This window comes from Schistocerca piceifrons, chromosome X (assembly GCF_021461385.2).
Source record: "Schistocerca piceifrons isolate TAMUIC-IGC-003096 chromosome X, iqSchPice1.1, whole genome shotgun sequence".
Classification (NCBI taxonomy): Eukaryota; Metazoa; Arthropoda; class Insecta; order Orthoptera; family Acrididae; genus Schistocerca; species Schistocerca piceifrons.
Window position 1 is genome coordinate 616252398 of NC_060149.1, and position 20620 is coordinate 616273017.

At 42.1% G+C, this 20620-nt stretch overlaps 1 protein-coding gene across 1 annotated transcript in view; it reads right to left on the bottom strand.

The window, feature by feature from the left end:
- LOC124722553 (liprin-alpha-1) overlaps positions 1 to 19832 on the bottom strand; it is a 410311-nt gene extending 390479 nt beyond the window's left edge. Inside the window, exons 1-3 of the mRNA XM_047247695.1 lie at positions 19819 to 19832; positions 19761 to 19764; positions 19433 to 19534 (exon numbers count right to left, since the gene is read on the bottom strand). Coding sequence (XP_047103651.1) covers positions 19433 to 19534; positions 19761 to 19764; positions 19819 to 19832 — 120 coding nt within the window. The remainder of the gene's footprint in view (positions 1 to 19432; positions 19535 to 19760; positions 19765 to 19818) is intronic.
- Between the last annotated feature and the right edge of the window lie 788 nt (positions 19833 to 20620).

A 20620-nucleotide genomic window follows, 5' to 3' on the forward strand; every position in this document is an offset into this window, starting at 1 on the left:
CCGAAGTAAGAGTGATTTCAAGTGAGCTGCAGGGGAGTGTCGTAGGACCGTTACTATTCAGAATATACATAAATGACCTTGTGGATAACATCGGAAGTTCACTGAGGCTTTTTGCGGATGACGCTGTAGTATATCGAGAGGTTGTAACAATGGAAAAGTGTACTGAAATGCAGGAGGATCTGCAACGAATTGACACATGGTGCAGGGAATGGCAATTGAATCTCAATGTGGATAAGTGTAATGTGCTGCGAATACATAGAAAGAAAGATCCGTTACCATTTAGCTACATACAATATAGCAGGTCAGCAACTGGAAGTAGTTCATTCCATAAATTATCTGGGAGTAGGCATTAGGAGTGATTTAAAATGGCTTATAAGGTTGATCGTCGGTAAAGCAGATGCCAGACTGAGATTCATTGGAAGAATCCTAAGGAAATGCAGTCCAAAAACAAAGGAAGTAGGTTACAGTACACTTGTTCGCCCACTGCTTGAATATTGCTCACCAGTGTAGGATCCGTACCAGATAGGGTTGATAGAAGAGAGAAGATCCAACAGAGAGCAGCGCGCTTCGTTACAGGATCATTTAGTAATCGTGAAAGCGTTACAGAGATGATAGATAAACTCCAGTGGAAGACTCTGCAAGAGAGACGCACAGTAGCTCGGTACGGGCTTTTGTTGAAGTTTCGAGAACAGACCTTCACCGAGGAGTCAAGCAGTGTATTGCTCCCTCCTACGTATATCTCGCGAAGAGACCATGAGGATAAAATCAGAGAGATTAGTTCCCACACAGAGGCACACCGACAATCTTTCTTTTCACGAACAATACGAGACTGGAATAGAAGGGAGAACCGATAGAGGTACTCAAGGTACCCTCGCCACACACCGTCATGTGACATGCGGAGTAGATGGTGACCAGGTGGAATCGTTAGGATATTACATTTGTACATATCAAGCCTGCAACGCAAAATCGAAGAATTAGTGATTACGGGGCAGAGGCCATGAGATTTGATGTCTGCATTTACAAAATATGCCGACAGCCTTCGTGAGCGTGTGATTCTAATCGCACTACTTGTAATATTTTACAGTCATTAGCACGAAATGAAAGCTCTCTCGAAAATGATATATCGTCATTTTACTCAAAGTTTAGTGTGAACAAGGGGATAAACTGTTCAGCGTACAAGCCTGCTAACATTGACAGCACTTGTTTTAGCCTGAGTGGGAACTGCATGTAAGCGGTATGTGAGTAATCCCCCCCCCCCTCTCTCTCTCTCTCTCTCTCTCTCTCTCTCTCTCTCTCTCTCTCTCTCTGTGTGTGTGTGTGTGTGTGTGTGTGTGTGTGTGTGTGTGTGCGCCGTGGTAACGCTTTAGAGTAAGTCAGGTGGTATTTAGCATAGAAGCAGAAAAAGCAAAGGAATCCTCTAAACGTGGGAGACTGGATGAAAGCCAGTTTCGACAATCTTCCTGGGTACATTATATGCCGTCATATGTTAAGACACGGGAACCCTTAATTCATCCAGCAACATTATCGGACATCGTCGTTTTGGTGCTCCAGATGTTACGGTGTGAGGAACCGTAATCTTGCATCGGCAAACTGACCTCAAAATGTTTGAACGTGGTGCACTCACTGGCAACGTGATTATAATACTGTACTCCTTCCCCATGTGCTTTTCTTCAGGGACGCATTCAGCACTGACTTCATTTTTATGGATAACAATGCGCGACCGCATCGAACTTCGCAGGTGGAAGAGATCTTGGGAAGGAGAGAATATTGGGCGAATCGACTGGCCTGCCCGTTCCCGACTTAAATCCCATCGAGCATGTGAGGGATGTGATGGGGGAAGTATAGCATCACATCCATATCCACCAACGACCATCCAGCAGTTGCCAATGGAACCCCCTACCACAATGAATCCCTACCAACCCTATGACCAGCAGCGGAGCTCGTTGCAGAGCATGCGTTGCCATCCGTTGTGATCACGGACACTATTAAGCACCATATCCGGCCTTGTGTAATGTCCAGGCGACTACCATAAATCGCGGTGACTTTAATGTAATTACTGTCTTTGAATAAAACTGTCAGATCTGTTTGTCTCATTACTTATTTCTTTCTCTTGTCCTCTGTAGTACACGAAAGCAGTTATTTCTATGTATGGTCCAAGTTTCATCGAGCTGTGTTACTTGACAGTGATACCTCATGCGAAAGATATTTTCGTCCATAAGTTTTGTGCACCAGTGTATTCTATTAAGAGTAAAGACGGGGTAGGTCGTTGCTTGCCAGACTCTACACTTCAGAAACGTTGCGTATGACTGACAGAATGATTGTTTTCCAGGTTTTGATTTTTGTTCGGGTTGCTAGACCCAGTCCCTTTAGTAGTGGGTGCAGTTGGTACAATCGGACAGAATCTTTGTTACACGTCTCGCTAATGTACATTCCAAATGTAAGACTTAATCAATTCTGAGGCCGAACTATTTAATCGGGACACACCATGTAAAGTTTAGATCATGAATCAAGATTTTACAGATCGGCAACTTCCTTCTGGTGGTGGACACAATAGTTTGGCATTCGGCATTAACTTTACAAATGTTGCAGCACTTAGTAACTCTGACCATACGGCATTTGCTGAGTCGTAGGCTCTGTTTTCCTCATAACGCTGGTGGAGGTGGAGAGTGGTTGTAACGTCATCGCAGGGTATGTTAACATCGAAAGAAACGAACGATGGCGAGAGAAGCCGCAGCAGGCGCCAGCGAATCTGCTCTGACAGCTTGTCGGTGCCTTGTCTACCTGTTCTAGCTCCGAGCTCCCATCCGTTTTCCTGTCATGTAGAGCGGGTTTCGTGTTTCCTTCCACCAGCAGAGAGGGTTCTAGATATCAATTTCCTCTGTGAAGTTGCGAACACCTCCCCCCCCCCCCCACCACCACCCTCCCTCTTATCCGCACGGCCTCGTGCGCTTTTCTAGAGACGTAGCTCATACATTGGCTCCCTCTTGTCTCACCTGTAGATGACAACGAGCTTGTGCTGTTCGGTCCTTTGCAGCTACATTTGGTTCTCTCATCTTTTTGCTGGTCTTCCAATGCATCTTTTACCTTGCGAAATAGACTGCCAAAATGTAGTGGTAATGTTGACTCTTTCATTCGTAAAGATAGTATTCCATTTTTGCTTATTTTTCAACCTTTTCACTTACATCAAATATTTTTAATCCCTTCCTAATATCGGTATTTATTTTATACTCTATGTATCCTGCTGTGCTCCTGGGGAATTTAATTTTGTTGGTATGTAATCTCATTTTATCTTTTCATACAGTCTCATACAGCAATGTTGCTACCGACAAAACTTTTATAAAATATAAGGTAAGTTTCTATTCTTACTTTATTTTGGAAAAATCTTCTAACTGTTCCGTTCAGCCAATAAAATTTCTCAATTTTGTCGTTTTGATCTACGTCTCCTTCGTATCTTAGTATGATCTTTAAAAATTTAAATCGATATACTTCTTTTATGATCTCGTTTTCTAATACTATTTTTCTCCATACTGCCATAACTTTTGTTTTTTTTATTGATACTGACATCTAATATATCCGACATATTTTGTGTAGTTCATAGACAGTCCCTTCTCAATCTTCATTCTTCGAGATTAAAACTGACCGTCTGCAAACAGTATCGTCATATAATAATAATAATAATAATAATAACAATTATTATTATTATTATTATTATTATTATTATTATTATTATTATTATTGTTATTTTCCTTTCTCAGACGTTATGTCTGGTTAAAAATGGAAAGTGACGCGGACCTTGATCAAGAGTCACTTCCTTTTAACTGTATGGTATATGTTACATTGCATTTAGGAACTTTCGAGTAATTGAACATGTATCAATAATTACAGATTTCTGTAGTTGTATATATACAGGGCTATTACATATGATTGAAGCGATTTCATAAATTCACTGTAGCTCCATTCATTGACATATGGTCACGACGCACTACAGATACGTAGAAAAACTCATATAAAGTTTTGTTCGGCTGAAGCCGCACTTCAGGTTTCTGGCGCCAGAGCGCTCGAGAGCGCAGTGAGACCAAATGGCGACAGGAGCCGGGAAAGCGTATGTCGTGCTTGAAATGCACTCACGTCAGTCAGTCATAACAGTGCAACGACACTTCAGGACGAAGTTCAACAAAGATCCACCAACTACTAACTCCATTCGGCGATGGTATGCGCAGTTTAAAGCTTCTGGATGCCTCTGTAAGGGAAATCAACGGGTCGGCCTGCAGTGAGCGAAGAAACAGTTGAAAGCGTGTGGGCAAGTTTCACGCGTAGCCCGCGGAAGTCGACGAATAAAGTAAGCAGGGAGCTAAACGTACCACAGCCGACGGTTTGGAAAATCTTATGGAATAGGCTAAAGCAGAAGCCTTACCGTTTACAATTGCTACAAGCCCTGACACACGATGACAAAGTCAAACGCTTTGAATTTTCGGCGCGGTTGCAACAGCTCATGGAAGAGGATGCGTTCAGTGCGAAACTTGTTTTCAGTGATGAAGCAAAATTTTTTCTTAATGGTGAAGTGAACAGACACAATGTGCGAATCTGGGCGGTAGAGAATCATCACGCATTCGTGCAGCAAATTCGCAATGCACCAAAAGTTAACGTGTTTTGTGCAATCTCACGGTTTAAAGTTTACGGCCCCTTTTTCTTCTGCGAAAAAAACGTTACAGGACACGTGTATCTGGACATGCTGGAAAATTGATTCATGCCACAACTGGAGACCGACAGCGCGGACTTCATCTTTCAACAGGATGGTGCTCCACCGCACTTCCATCATGATGTTCGGCATTTCTTAAACAGGAGATTGGAAAACCGATGGATCGGTCGTGGTGGAGATCATGATCAGCAATTCATGTCATGGCCTCCACGCTCTGCTGACTTAACCCCATGCGATTTCTTTCTGTGGGGTTATGTGAAAGATTCAGTGTTTAAACCTCCTCTACCAGGAAACGTACCAGAACTGCGAGCTCGCATCAACGATGCTTTCGAACTCATTGATGGGGACATGCTGCGCCGAGTGTGGGAGGAACCTGATTATCGGCTTGATGTCTGCCGAATCACTATAGGGGCACATATCGAACATTTGTGAATGCCTAAAAAAAATTATGATTTTTTGTATGTGTGTGCAAAGCATTGTGAAAATATCTCAAATAATAAAGTTATTGTAGAGCTGTGAAATCGCATCAATCATTTGTAATAACCCTGTACGTTTGGATGTAGCTGTATTGCGTTGAAGTACTGGCGGATATTGCGTGGTATGACTCCTGTAGTTGATAGTACAATTGGTATAATGTCAACTTTATCCTGATCCCACATGTCCTTGACTTCCTCAGCCAGTTGGATGTATTTTTCAATTTTTTCTCCTGTTTTCTTCTGTATATTTGTTGTATTGGGTATGGATATTTCGATTAGTTGTGTTAATTTCTTCTTTTTATTGGTGACTATGATGTCAGGTTTGTTATATGGTGGTGTTTTATCTGTTATAATGGTTCTGTTCCAGTATAATTTGTATTCATCATTCTCCAGTACATTCTGTGGCGCATACTTATTATTATTATCATCTTTCTTTCCTGTCTCAGACGTTATGTCTGGTTAAAAATGGAGGGTGACATGGACCTTGATCAAGTGTGACTTCCTTTTAACTGTACGGTATATGTTATATTGCATTTAGGAACTTTCGGGTAATTGAACGTGTATCAATAATTACAGATTTCTGTAGTTGTATATATAAGTTTGGATGTAGCTGTATTACGTTGATGTACTGGTGGATATTGTGTGGTATGACTCCTGTCGTTGATAGTATAATTGGTATAATGTCAACTTTATCCTGATGCCACATGTCCTTGACTTCCTCAGCCAGTCGGATGCATTTTTCAATTTTTTCTCCTGTTTTCTTCTGTATATTTGTTGTATTGGGTATGGATATTTCGATTAGTTGTGTTAATTTCTACTTTTTATTGGTGAGTATGATGTCAGGTTTGTTATGTGGTGTTGTTTCATCTGTTATAATGGTTCTATTCCAGTATAATCTGTATTCATCATTCTCCAGTACATTTTGTGGTGCATACTTGTATGTGGGAACGTGTTGTTTTATTAGTTTATGTTGTATGGCAAGTTGTTGATGTACTATTTTTGCTACATTGTCATGTCTTCTGGGGTATTCTGTATTTGCTAGTATTGTACATCCGCTTGTGATGTGATCTACTGTTTCTATTTGTTGTTTGCAAATTCTGCATTTATCTGTTGTGGTATTGGGGTCTTTAATAATATGCTTGCTGTAATAGCTGGTGTTTATTGTTTGATCCTGTATTGCAATCATGAATCCTTCCGTGTCACTGTATATATTGCCTTTTCTTAGCCATGTGTTGGATGCGTCTTGATCGATGTGTGGCTGTGTTAGATGATACTGGTGCTTGCCATGTAGTGTTTTCTTTTTCCAATTTACTTTCTTCCTATCTGTTGATGTTATGTGATCTAAAGGGTTGTAGAAGTGGTTATGAAATTGCAGTGGTGTAGCCGATGTATTTATACGAGTGATTGCTTTGTGTATTTTGCTAGTTTTTCTCATTCTAGAAAGAATTTTCTTAAATTGTCTACCTTTCCATAATGTAGGTTTTTTTATGCTGATACATCCCCTTCCTCCTTCCTTTCTGATTAATATGAATCTTTCTGTTGCTGAATGTATGTGATGTATTCTATATTTGTGGCATTGTGATCGTGTAAGTGTATTGAGTGCTTCTAGGTCTGTGTTACTCCATTTCACTACTCCAAATGAGTAGGTCAATATTGGTATAGCGTAAGTATTTATAGCTTTTGTCTTGTTTCTTGCTCTCAATTCTGTTTTCAGTATTTTTGTTAGTCTTTGTCTATATTTTTCTCTTAGTTCTTCTTTAATATTTGTATTATCTATTCCTATTTTTTGTCTGTATCCTAGATATTTATAGGCATCTGTTTTTTCCATCGCTTCTATGCAGTCGCTGTGGTTATCCAATATGTAATCTTCTTGTTTAGTGTGTTTTCCCTTGACTATGCTATTTTTCTTACATTTGACTGTTCCAAAAGCCATATTTATATCATTGCTGAATACTTCTGTTATCTTTAGTAATTGGTTGAGTTGTTGATTTGTTGCTGCCAGTAGTTTTAGATCATCCATGTACAGCAAATGTGTGATTTTGTGTTGGTATGTTCCAGTAATATTATATCCATAATTTGTATTATTTAGCATGTTGGATAGTGCGTTCAGAGCAAGGCAGAACCAGAAAGGACTTAATGAGTCTCCTTGGTATATACCACGCTTAATCTGTATTGGCTGTGATGTGATATTATTTGAATTTGTTTGGATATTGAGTGTGGTTTCCCAATTTTTCATTACTATGTTTAGAAACTGTATCAATTTAGGATCTACTTTGTATATTTCCAATATTTGTAGTAACCATGAGTGGGGTACACTATCAAAAGCTTTTTGGTAATCAATGTATGCGTAGTGTAGCGACCTTTGTTTGGTTTTAGCTTGATATGTCACCTCTGCATCTATTATCAGTTGCTCTTTACATCCTCGTGCTCCTTTGCAACAGTCTTTTTGTTCTTCATTTATAATTTTGTTCTGTGTTGTATGTGTCATTAATTTCTGTGTAATGACTGAAGTTAATATTTTGTATATTGTTGGTAGGCATGTTATAGGGCGATATTTTGCTGGGTTTTCTGTGTCTGTTTGATCTTTAGGTTTCAGATAAGTTATTCCATGTGTGAGTGTATCAGGGAATGCGTATGGGTCTGCAATGTAACTGTTAAATATTTTAGTTAGATGTGAATATGTTGAGGTGAACTTCTTTAGCCAGAAATTTGCTATTTTATCTTTTCCAGGGGCTTTCCAATTGTGCGTAGAATTAATTTTTCGGCTGACTTCATGTTGCAATATTATCACTTCAGGCATTAGTGGCATCATCTTGTATGTGTCTGTTTCTGCTTGTATGTCTGTTTCTGCTTGTATCCACCGTGCATGCCTGTTATGTTGTACCGGGTTTGACCATATGTTGCTCCAGAAGTGTTCCATGTCTGTTATGTTTGGTGGGTTGTCTATTTTAACTTGTGTGTTATCTATTGTCTGGTAAAATTTCTTTTGGTTTGTGTTGAATGTTTGGTTTTGTTTCCTTCTATTTTCACTTTTTTTGTATCTCCTAAGTCGTTTGGCCAATGCTTGTAATTTCTGCTTCTTTTCATCTAATTGCTCTATCGCTTCTTGTTGTGAGATTTTACCTAACCTTTTTCGTTTTTTGTCTGATATTTCGTTTCTTATAAATTGTGTTAGCTGTCCGATGTCTTTTCTCAGTTTTTCTATTCTGATCTGTAGCCTGTGTTGCCATGCTGGTTTTGTGGGTTTCTTCTGTGTGTTGGTTGGTTCTGATCTCTGCCTAGTGTGTATATTTAGTGTAGTGAGTGCTCCTATATAAACCAGTAGTTGTAACTCTTCCATAGTTGTGTTTTCATATATTTTGTTGTGTATGATTGTGTTGATAGTTGTTATTGTTGTTTCGACTTGTGGGTTATTTGGGGGTCTATGCAAGAATGGTCTAATGTCTGTATTTGTGTCTTTGTATTCTATATATGTCAGCTGAAATTTTTCTTCTATATCTAACATGTGTGTCACTTCGTGTTCTATTTGTGCCTGTTCTGGTCGCTGTCTTAAGATTTCGTTTTCCTCTGACTGTTTAATTGATGCGTGTTGTTCTTTGTTTGTTTGCTCTGGGATGTTTGAGTCCATTACTGTATTTTCTTCTTCTTCTGATTGCACATTATTTTGTTCCAGTATTTGTTGTACTTGCTGTTTGATGTTTTCTAATTCTGACTGTGGTATCCTGTTATTTTTTATTATTACACGGATCTGATCAGCTAGTCGTTGTTCTGTTAAAAATTTTAATTCTGGGTACCTAGTAATAAATGTTGTGTATACTTGTGATCTGTATCCAGTTGTGTTGGTTCCTAAGTTTGTTGCTCGGTAATAACAGAACATGAGGTGTCGGTTAACTTCATCTGACCATCTCATCCTCTGTCTTTGTTTTCCTTCTAGAGTGGTTGCAGGAAGCATATCCTGCAAAACACCTCTATTTGGATTTAAATCATTTTGCATGTGGCTAGCAGTGTCGTTACCATTGTGGACGGGCATAGCGTCGTACCCGACCATGACAGCGCTTGTCCAAGGCTTCATTAATTCTGTCCTGAACCAACTAATCACACTAAAAGGGGAGTTAGCCCTATTAGTGGTTTGTTCTTTTCGTCGGCTTTTACGACTGGCAGAACATACCGGAGGCCTATTCCTTTCCCGGGCCTCCACGGGGTTTATTATTATATTATTATTATTATTATTGTTTTCCATTGCCGTACAATTTCATCAATGTACGAGGGTTGGAACTTTAATAGTGGCAATTATTTATTTACATCTCGTACAAAATAGATACGTGTTTCAAAATTTTACTGATCTTCAAAGTAGTCATCAGCATTGTGTATAACCCACTGCCAGCAATGTGGACGTCGTAGAATACTCTTAGCAGTGCCAGCTGTGTTGTCAGTTCAAGCGGCAGGGTCTATTGCCTGACGAATTTGTAGCAGCTCTGAGGCGAATGCTGCTAAGTGTTTCCTTCAGTTTAGAAATCGAGTTGAACTTACGGGGGCTTAAGTCAGAGGAGTGCAATAGGTGGTATAGCACTTAGCACCTCCATATGTCAAACGAATCAGCAACAGCTTGCACTGTAAGTGCAAGAGCATTGTCCTGCAAAATGATGGTCAGGTCCTGCAGAAGGTGTCATCACTTCTGTCTCTAAGCCGTTAATATTTGGAACACAACCTACGACCAGCTTGCAGACAGAAGTAATGACACTTTCTGCAGGACCTGACGATCATTTTGCAGGACAATGCTCAAGCACGTACAGTGCAAGCTGTTACTGATCTGTTTGACTGATGGGGCTGCTAAGTGCTGTACCACCTACTGCACTCCCCTGACTGAAGCCCCAGTAAGTTCAACTCGATTTCTAAACTAAAGGAAACACTTCACGGCATTGGCTTCAGATCTACTACAAATCCGTCGTGCAATAGACCGCGCCGCTCGAACTGTCAACACAACTGGCACTGCTAGGAGTATCCGACGACTTCCACATCGCTGGCAACGGGTTATACACAATGCTGGTAACTACTTTGAAGGTCAGTAAAACTTTGAAACACGTATCTATTTTGCACGAGCTGCAACTAAATAGTTGCCACTATTGAGGTTCCAACCCTTGTATATATTAAAGAGTGGTGGCGATTGTATTATTTTTTATTTTCTAAACTATCTATACAAGGTCTAATGGTATGCGTCTTCTTAATATCACCCGCAACAATTGTCTATTTATTTTATCGAAGGCCTTTATATAATCTATGAAAAGGATGTGTATTCCTTTATTGTATTCCTTAGACCTCTTTTACTTCTTCTTGCATAAATGCATTGTCGGTACAACTTCTATTTTTCTTTTCCGATTCAATTTTGGCCTCCGGACAGAATGAAATCCGTTATGCATTTCAGTATCTCGGTTATTATTCTAGCATGCGACTTATACGTCGAGTTCAGGAACGATATCCCTGTATAATTTTCGAAATTTTATGAGTTACCCTTCTTGAATATTGGTTATATAAGCGATATCCTCCATTATTTTGGTAATTCCTTCCTTATCCATCACAGATTCAGAAATTTAACAAACTTTGTTTTAAGTTATACTGAAGCGTATTTTATCATTTCGCAGTTAAAACCAACACTTCCTACTGTCTTTCGGTTCTTTGTATATCTGATACCTTGCTCTAATTCTTGGTATCCAATGTGATCTGGTTTCATCCCAAGACTTCCTCATTTTGCAAGTTCATTTCATCAGCGCACCTTTTTTGTTATAATACAGCGAGTCTTTCTAGATCTACAGCTACACACAAACTCCGCAAGCCACTGTCTGATGTGTGGCGGAGGGTACCTTGTACCAAAACTAGTAATTTCCTTTACTGTTCCACTCGCAGACTGAGTAATGGAAAAACGACTGACTGTATGCCTCGGTACGAGCCCTAATTCCTCTTGTCTTCGTAGTCCTTACACGAAATGCACGTTGACGGCAGTAGAATCGTTCGGCGATCAGCTTCAAATACCGGTGCTCTAAATTTTATTTATTTCATTAACCACTTGACCGGGCTGTTCCTTGCGTCGATATCTGTTCCCACCACGGCAGCATGTATGTGTACCAGTAAAATAAACACGTCACAATTTATTTATTTTGATAGTCTCATGAAGGTCTTTACAGCAGAAGCGAACGCATACATTATACTTTTCGGAAAATAGTTCTCTCAAGAATTTTCTTGAGTAATACATTTCAAAAACGGGTTTCTGAACTACGTCTTGTAGGAGTGAAGTTGTGAAGAAAAAATAGAAATCTCAGTTGTAGGTTGGTACCCATCTGTGCACATGCGATCGTTGTTTCAGTGTACCCACATGTGAACTTACAAACAGTTCAGCACATTTCTTCGTCTCATTAATTATTATTGTTGTACATAGACTGAAATGGATACGCTGAACCTGCAACGGGCAGAGAATTTAATGTAACTTATACATATCCCAAAGGCAGGGGGACAACCTCTGGTAGTAATGTTCGGGAAGCATTGGGAGGAAACATCAGTAACAATAAAAGTTTGAGGCTTGCTTAAATGGTATAATGATTAAGGGTACTGCTAGTGAGAAGCAGAAAATTCTGGTTTGAGTCCCGGTCTGGCACAATTTCTCGTTAGTCAAGACATATTCATTACATCGCTTGTTCCCCATTTCTGATCAGCTATCAATGAAATCATTTCATACCATTACATCGTCACTGTCACGATCATCATCATAATCATAATCGTCGTCGTCGTCATCATCATAATTATCGTCGTCGTCATCGATCCAGTAATTAATTTCATCTAGCTGACACTAAAAGAGTCCAACAATATTTCTGCAATCATTTGTGCATTCTGAAATACAGTGCGCGTTTGCAACCTGCTGTAGAGACGTCGGGCTGCGAGTCTTTTGCTTTCAACACATTCGTTTAACTGGGGGGGGGGGGGGGGGGTGTAGCGGGGTATGAAGGCAGGGTGTAAGGAATCTCCTCGTGTGCAGCTATAGCATAAACTGTCGAAAAAGTCTGAGTGATCCGTAAGAGTAATAGGTGCACATAGCTGTAGAATAATCAAATACCAAATTCCAAACGGCCCTCTCAACCCCATATTAACGGTTTTGTTCATAAACATCGAAGAAGTCTCTCTTGAAAATAGGGACTGTTGCATAACAGTTGTAAGGAAAAGTGTGCGAAGTCTTTGTTCAAGAAACTCATCTGAACAGCCGTCAGCGGAGGCCGAGATCACCAGGAACGCTTGTCGTGATAGTAACAACATGGCATTGCTCAATTTGTCAGTCCTGCTACAGTTGCCTTTAAAATTGATACTTTTGATTACGTGAAGACCTTCACAGTGCGAAAACCACCAAATTACGGATAATTCTTACAACCAAGCTGGTTGGAGCCTTTAAAAGTCACAGCAATATCTGGGGATATTAATGCTTTTATGGAAATGCGCAAGCTGCCCTGCAGTGCGCGGAGATTAACTAGGTGCTGTTGATACTTGAGGCCAAACAACCTCCACACTCCAACCGCTGTTCGCAGTCGAATTACAATCCTACTTAATTCTTGATGGCGAAGGAGTTACTCAACGATACACGCAAATCATCAGCGACGATATCCTAGAATCACGCAAAAAACAAAGCCTCACTGTATTTCATACACAGGGTGTCCCAGGATGAACGGTCAGTATTAAGGGATACGACATAAACGAACATTCAAAGCAAGCAAGTTAGTAAATATGTGCTCTAAATGTATTCTCAAGAGCTATGAGCACATGTTCAACAGAAGAGGTGTTTCACAGTAGCGAAGATGAAGCAGTACTCCTAGCTCTTACTGTATGCATTTTAGAGCTCAAGATTACTACACTTTTTTGCTTGGAATGATCGTTCCTGTCATGTACCTGAATACTTACTATTCCTCCCGGGACACACTGCATTTGCATCAATGTACACTATGTCTACTCCCTTCCGTAGACGACTTTCAAGAATCTGAATGGGTAAGGTTCACCGCGTACTGGGAGCATACTGTGCTACATACTGGTACTTGTATGGCTTATTACGGTTTCTTTATGGAGGCAGCAAGCTAGATTTACAGACTGTCAATCCAGATAAACCAGTTCTCTTACCTGAGTATATTGTTCTGTTCGACATTGAATCCCTTTGCAAAGAGATGGTGCAGGAAGACGTACTACTGACAGCAGGATTAACGAAAGACGAATCCAAAAGCAATGAGAAAGCGTGAAGGCTTCAGAAAGCCTCTGGGTACCCTAACTTGTTCCAAGACGCTACTGTTTGACGGTTTTTGCACAACAGAATAACTGGGGTCGCGTTAAAGAAGTAAAAATAAGTAAATGAACACAAAAACTCTGAAATTAATAATTGTATGCCGAGAAGACAAACGGCCAAGGCGTGGATAAAGTGTTTAATGACTCCCCTTCAGTTAGCAGGCAATGCTTCATGAACGAGCTACAGGCCGATATCGTTACTTCGTTACATCCTATGATCTAACAAGTAGACTTTAGATTTGGAAGAAATGGCACATACAGCTGCTCTATCTCACCCAGCGCATAGACGGTGGTTTCGAGAAGTGGGATCTTACAGCAGCTTATGACAAAGTGCACCACAAAATGGTGAGGCTGAAGCTGTACAACACTGCAAAAGATTATAAAATGGCTCTAAGCACTATGGGACTTAACATCTGAGGTAATCAGTCCCCTAGACTTAGAACTACTTAAACCTAACTAACCTAAGGACATCACACACATCCATGCTCGAGGCAGGATTCGAACCTGCAACCGTAGCAGCAGCGCGATTCCAGACTTAAGGGCCTATAACCGCTCGGCCACAGCTGCCGGCGCAAAAGTAGTTTCATTCTCTCCTGCAGAACCAAGTTCGATGCTACGAACAGTGGTTGGAGGCATCACTTCCACAGTAGTATCCCGCCCCGATTAACATCTACACAAACGACCAGCCAAAACCTCATAACAACGTAAGATTCTTTTATACACTCCTGGAAATTGAAATAAGAACACCGTGAATTCATTGTCCCAGGAAGGGGAAACTTTATTGACACATTCCTGGGGTCAGATACATCACATGATCACACTGACAGAACCACAGGCACATAGACACAGGCAACAGAGCATGCACAATGTCGGCACTAGTACAGTGTATATCCACCTTTCGCAGCAATGCAGGCTGCTATTCTCCCATGGAGACGATCGTAGAGATGCTGGATGTAGTCCTGTGGAACGGCTTGCCATGCCATTTCCACCTGGCGCCTCAGGTGGACCAGCGTTCGTGCTGGACGTGCAGACCGCGTGAGACGACGCTTCATCCAGTCCCAAACATGCTCAATGGGGAACAGATCCGGAGATCTTGCTGGCCAGGGTAGTTGACTTACACCTTCTAGAGCACGTTGGGTGGCACGGGATACATGCGGACGTGCATTGTCCTGTTGGAACACCAAGTTCCCTTGCCGGTCTAGGAATGGTAGAACGATGGGTTCGATGACGGTTTGGATGTACCGTGCACTATTCAGTGTCCCCTCGACGATCACCAGTGGTGTACGGCCAGTGTAGGAGATCGCTCCCCACACCATGATGCCGGGTGTTGGCCCTGTGTGCCTCGGTCGTATGAGTCCTGATTGTGGCGCTCACCTGCACGGCGCCAAACACGCATACGACCATCATTGGCACCAAGGCAGAAGCGACTCTCATCGCTGAAGACGACACGTCTCCATTCGTCCCTCCATTCACGCCTGTCGCGACACCACTGGAGGCGGGCTGCACGATGTTGGGGCGTGAGCGGAAGACGGCCTAACGGTGTGCGGGACCGTAGCCCAGCTTCATGGAGACGGTTGCGAATGGTCCTCGCCGATACCCCAGGAGCAACAGTGTCCCTAATTTGCTGGGAAGTGGCGGTGCGGTCCCCTACGGCACTGCGTAGGATCCTACGGTCTTGGCGTGCATCCGTGCGTCGCTGCGGTCCGGTCTCAGGTCGACGGGCACGTGTACCTTCCGCCAACCACTGGCGACAACATCGATGTACTGTGGAGACCTCACGCCCCACGTGTTGAGCAATTCGGCGGTACGTCCACCCGGCCTCCCGCATGCCCACTATACGCCCTCGCTCAAAGTCCGTCAACTGCACATACGGTTCACTTCCACGCTGTCGCGGCATGCTACCAGTGTTAAAGACTGCGATGGAGCTCCGTATGCCACACCAAACTGGCTGACACTGACGGCGGCGGTGCACAAACGCTGCGCAGCTAGCGCCATTCGACGGCCAACACCGCGGTTCCTGGTGTGTCCGCTGTGCCGTGCGTGTGATCATTGCTTGTACAGCCCTCTCGCAGTGTCCGGAGCAAGTATGGTGGGTCTGACACACCGGTGTCAATGTGTTCTTTTTTCCATTTCCAGGAGTGTATTATCGACCTGACTTCAGCAATGACTCTGAAATGGCGGAAATACTACCGACAACAGAGCTTTATGATCTGTAAGTACATAGCAAAAATCATAGTTAGGGCCAAATGCTACGAAGGTATAGTGTGTTCACATAGACTTAGTGATCACGGAGGCCAATAGATCGTTTCACACAGTTTGGAAACGTGGGCGATTGGAGCACTGTCTTAGTCTTAGGTATTTGGGGGTTACCGCAGTTGTAACTTTTAACACACGCAGACCACTCTGCTGTTACAAGATAGAAGAATCAGCCCAAAACAACTTCGGCCGGATGGACCGTGAGTCGACCTCCCAGCCTCTGAGGCTCATCAGCAGCAGACACAGCCCTCCAATCACCGGTCCACGAATCGACTGGATTGAGTACTGGCTCCGTCCGATCGCAGGGTCGCCTCCTCCCGACGTCGCCGCTGTGTCATTCTGCCGGAAGCGCTGACCTCGGCGCATTCTAGCTTGCCGCCACGGCCTAGCTGTAGCGATCGACCGCCGCCTCTCGCCTCCTACAGACGCTATATCTACGCCTATCGGACACGGAAGTAAATAAATTATCGGTCACTACTGGCTGCCTACATCTTCAGCACCTACTCTCCACCACCGCCAGGGAACCACTCGCTCACACCCCCAGTCCACACCCCTTACAAGTGGTGTCAGCAATGATCGCATCATCCTTTACACATATAGCCACAATGGCTAACACCAAAAACTTGGTAGTAGGCCTAACCTTTCTTGGTAAATTTGTAAGAAGTCCTTTGGCCCATAGAGAACTTGACAGGTAGTTTTTCAGAAACTGTATTTATCAACTGCAATGCTTCGGTGGAAGATGTCCGAAAGAACAGACATCACGCGGAATCCACAGCTGTGGCGTTGGGTGGGAATGTGCCGAGGCCGAGAAGCGTGGCGTGATAATCCACGCAATTGGGATAAACGCTGTGTCTGGGTAGCACAGTGTTAACGCAACTGCCTAGTAAGCAGGACATCCCGGGTTCGAATCCCGCTCTGGCACACATTTTCACTCGTCGCCGCTGATTCCGCGTACAGTCCCGACGCAGGTAGCATCTATAGCTCCTTCCCTTTCCTTGCCTTCAATTTACATAATGTATGGAATTTAGAGCCCGAGGAATACTCTTGCTTCATCTTTCTAATCGTCAGCTACGCGCACCGCTTGAAATCTGAATAGATACAAAGTTATCCGCAAGCGTACTACTTGCAGATGCATCACTCACCTGTCACACAGTGTAGAACGGACACAAACACAAGTCATCCATTGCACGCGCGACCTTCCATTGTTCCTTCACTTCTTTGAAGCAGAGGCTTCAACGATACGTTGCTCCAGTAAGCCCAGTTGTATAGATTTCAAGATCATGTTCGTCGTCATACGCAGATAGCTAGATGCTGAACATCCACCGTACCAAGTGACCATTCACCATCTGACTGGAAACGAAGCCAAATCACGAAATGATTAATGGAGAACCGATATAAACCACTTTCTGCTGATTTGTAGAGCTTGAAGCCACCTGCAGCAGATAACGAAGCTGCTATCTCTTATCGAAAAGTCCTACTCCCTCCGATAGTTCGACTCCGGAAAAAAAATTTATAATACGCACTAGAGTCTGATAAAATCTGTGTTGTTAGTTCATAAGCTACATGAAAAGTTGGTCTTACGAAAATTCTTTATTTTCAGGTGCATCGAGAAAACTATAAAATGGAATGATTTATCAATCACCACAGTAGTTTCTTAAAACGACCTGCTCTTTTTTATATAAAGTGGTTCTTGTCCCGTAAAGTGCTAGATTACAAGCCCGTCAAAAAGTTCAAAATGAGATACACACGGAATCCGCACTGAGAGCCAAAGTTTGTCGGTATGATTCCTTAAGCAACTTTCGTTTCACTGTACTATTATTTAATGAGAGTTTCTTTTTTCTTCCTTTTGTGTTGGTTTTGATGGATGATAAATAACGCTCGTGGTAGGCTAGGAAAAGTGGATGGTTCTTTTAATGAAATGTTTCGGATCCACGTTGGAAAAATATTAGATCCTTTTTTTTTTCATTCCACCCCTACTACCCACCTTCCCCCTCCTCTTCTCCTGCCTCTCCACGTCTGTCTCCTTATGCAGAGAAGATGGATTTGTTTGTGCAATAATGTTTTTCTTTTGAGGGGGTACTGACTTTATTTGTCTGAAGTGAGTGTTGGAGGAGGGGGGAGGGAAACACTCTTTCTTGAGCTTGGATACGGTAACGAACTTTCAAAGTTTTCCATGAACATTTGCAAACTAAGGCGGCATTTACTGCAAACACTGTTCGAAGCCTATTTTAAGACAGTCACTGGCTACTGGATCTTTTAAGATAGCCGGCTGGGGTGGCCGAGCGTTTCTAGGCGCTACAGTCTGGAACCGCACAACCGCTACGGTCGCAGGTTCGAATCCTGCCTCGGGCATGGATGTGTGTAATGTCCTTAGGTTAGTTAGGTTTAAGTAGTTCTACATGTCAAATGAAAATACCTGATAATTACGCCACGTATTCACTACAGTGAATTTGTTAACTGCAAGATCTCACTTGGAGATAAGACATTCAGGATACTTGTACTGTTTCCTACCAAAACACCGGCCGCTTTAGAAAGTGAATACTTAACTGCCAAAAACCTGTGAAGCGAGTTCGGCACTGTGGAAAAGAGTGAGATGTGACCCTAAATTTAAGATAGTGAATGCTGCTCCTTAATTCCCTTCAGCAAACCAGCACGATGCTCACGTTAACTTCGTTTTTAAGATGTCTTACTACAAATCAAAATCCAGGCAAAAATACAAAGATATCACCTCTCCGGAATACGCAAATTCCCTACCGTTTCTTACATCCGCGTACACCCACAATCTACAGTTTTTGGCTTCTGGAACAACAAAAGGCTCCACCTTCGGGCCGTAGCGCGGCAAACACAAACTCTCACAACAATGACGACACTTTCTTAGCAGACGAGACAGTTTGAGGAGAGTTGTGTACATTATGAACCTGTGAATCGTATATTGCATTTTAAGTGAAACGCTGGGATGTGGAATCAGACAGGCATCTGCAGGAGGAGCGTTGAAAATTTCCTTAATCCACACTCAGGCTGGAAAAAAATAGGTCATTAAAACCAACGTCGGGTTCCGAAAATTGAAGATATATGTCTCTATTACAGCGACATCTTTAGAAGTGGAGAAACTGGCTGAACCTAAGCAAGTCTTTGCTTTGTGCAAGGAATCATTTCGGAATTCATCGGAATTGTCTATGGAAAATTTAAACCAAAATGGAGGGACAAAGACAAACCTACGGACTGCCTTTAGTGAGCCACTTCGTTACGTTAGGAAAAACCATCTCTAATAAACGTGTAATTTACAAGAATGATGAATGCGTGAATTTAAAATATGATTTTCCACAGGTGTACGGATAGGTATCCTAAAAACCTGCGCAGTAAAAATATGGGAGCAATCGAATGAATGTTGTATTATGACGTTTGGAATTAGACTTATGAGATCGTATAAGCCTCCAAGAAAAATTAAATTTTGGGAAAAGAACGTGCTGGATACAAAAAAAAGTGAGTATACAGAGGTCGAAGAGGACATGGACAGAGAATGCACGACCCGATCAAGAAACTACAGACATTGGGTGAACCTACCTTGCGATACGATTCTATCAATAAGGTTCACCATCGTGGTTTTTGTGACGAGAGCTTTAATAATTAGTCTCTAGCGCAATGTCAGGCGCGTATTTACCAACTGTGTTGAAAAACGTGGAAGTTTACTTACCCGCGTGTTGTTGCGCTCGGCTTTTAGCTCAGCTATTTCTTCATCGCGTTCCAAGAGATGCTCTCTAGCTTGGTTCAGCTCTTTAGTAAGGGTGGCGAACTCCTGTAAAAGAAATAAATAGTTTAACCCATAGAAAATCATAATTATGCTAGCTAACAAGACTGCGAATCGAAATATACGCCGAGAATTGATTCAGAAGCTTTCGAAGATAGACACATCTTCTCTAGATTACAACATTAATTTTACTCAGTGTTCCATGTATTAATATTCAGCAGACAAAAAAAAAAGCTCCAGCAAATAATTCGCGCCAATGGAGCCAGGTACTTACCCGTCTGTGAGAAGAGATGATGTCAGCTCATTGGACACAAATCAGACAAATAACTTACTCCAACAACTGCATTACTTCATATTCTACGACATCACTGCGTCAGCCAACAATTTCCTTGACAAATATGTATGTGATTTCTGTTCTTTCGGACATATTCGAAAGAACAGACACCACATATATATAATTAAGGCGATGACGGCCAATGATCTCTTCAGTGCGGATGCACACCAGACTCAAATTCTTGCGGGAACCTGTGAAATGCTGCGAGTAATGAGGATTATGGGCAAGCGGCACTACATTAGTAGTGTGTGGATAAGCCGAGAATTTGGGTCTCACGTGAGGCGTGCTGGGGTTTGCCGTCACTGTGTCCGGATGGCTTAGTGGTCAGATCAATTGCCTACTGAGCAGGGGATCTGGGTTCGAATCTCGAACCGGCAACAAATGTTCATCTTTCCCCATTGATTTAAAAATCAATGCCCACTCGCAGGCAATGTCTGTAATCCCATTTTAACTTAATGAGCAGCTTACACATTTCCTCTATTATTGTGGTTCAAACGTCTAGCTTAACTGATAAACTCTTGTGCTCAACATTTTATCTATTTATATATTTATTGCTATTTCTTCACGACCTGACCTCTTGAATCTCTGCTGTAAGATGTTTAGCACACAAATGGCACTGGATTAGAATCTGTTACTGCTTAAATTAATATAAAAATTCTTTGTAGCAAATCTTAATTTAACATAACATAATGAGAACACAAATAAAATCAAACTGATATGTACCCAGCACCAACTAAAGGTATGAAACAGAATGCCACCCACGTACAATATCTTGTTCTATCTCGGAAAGACTTGGAGTA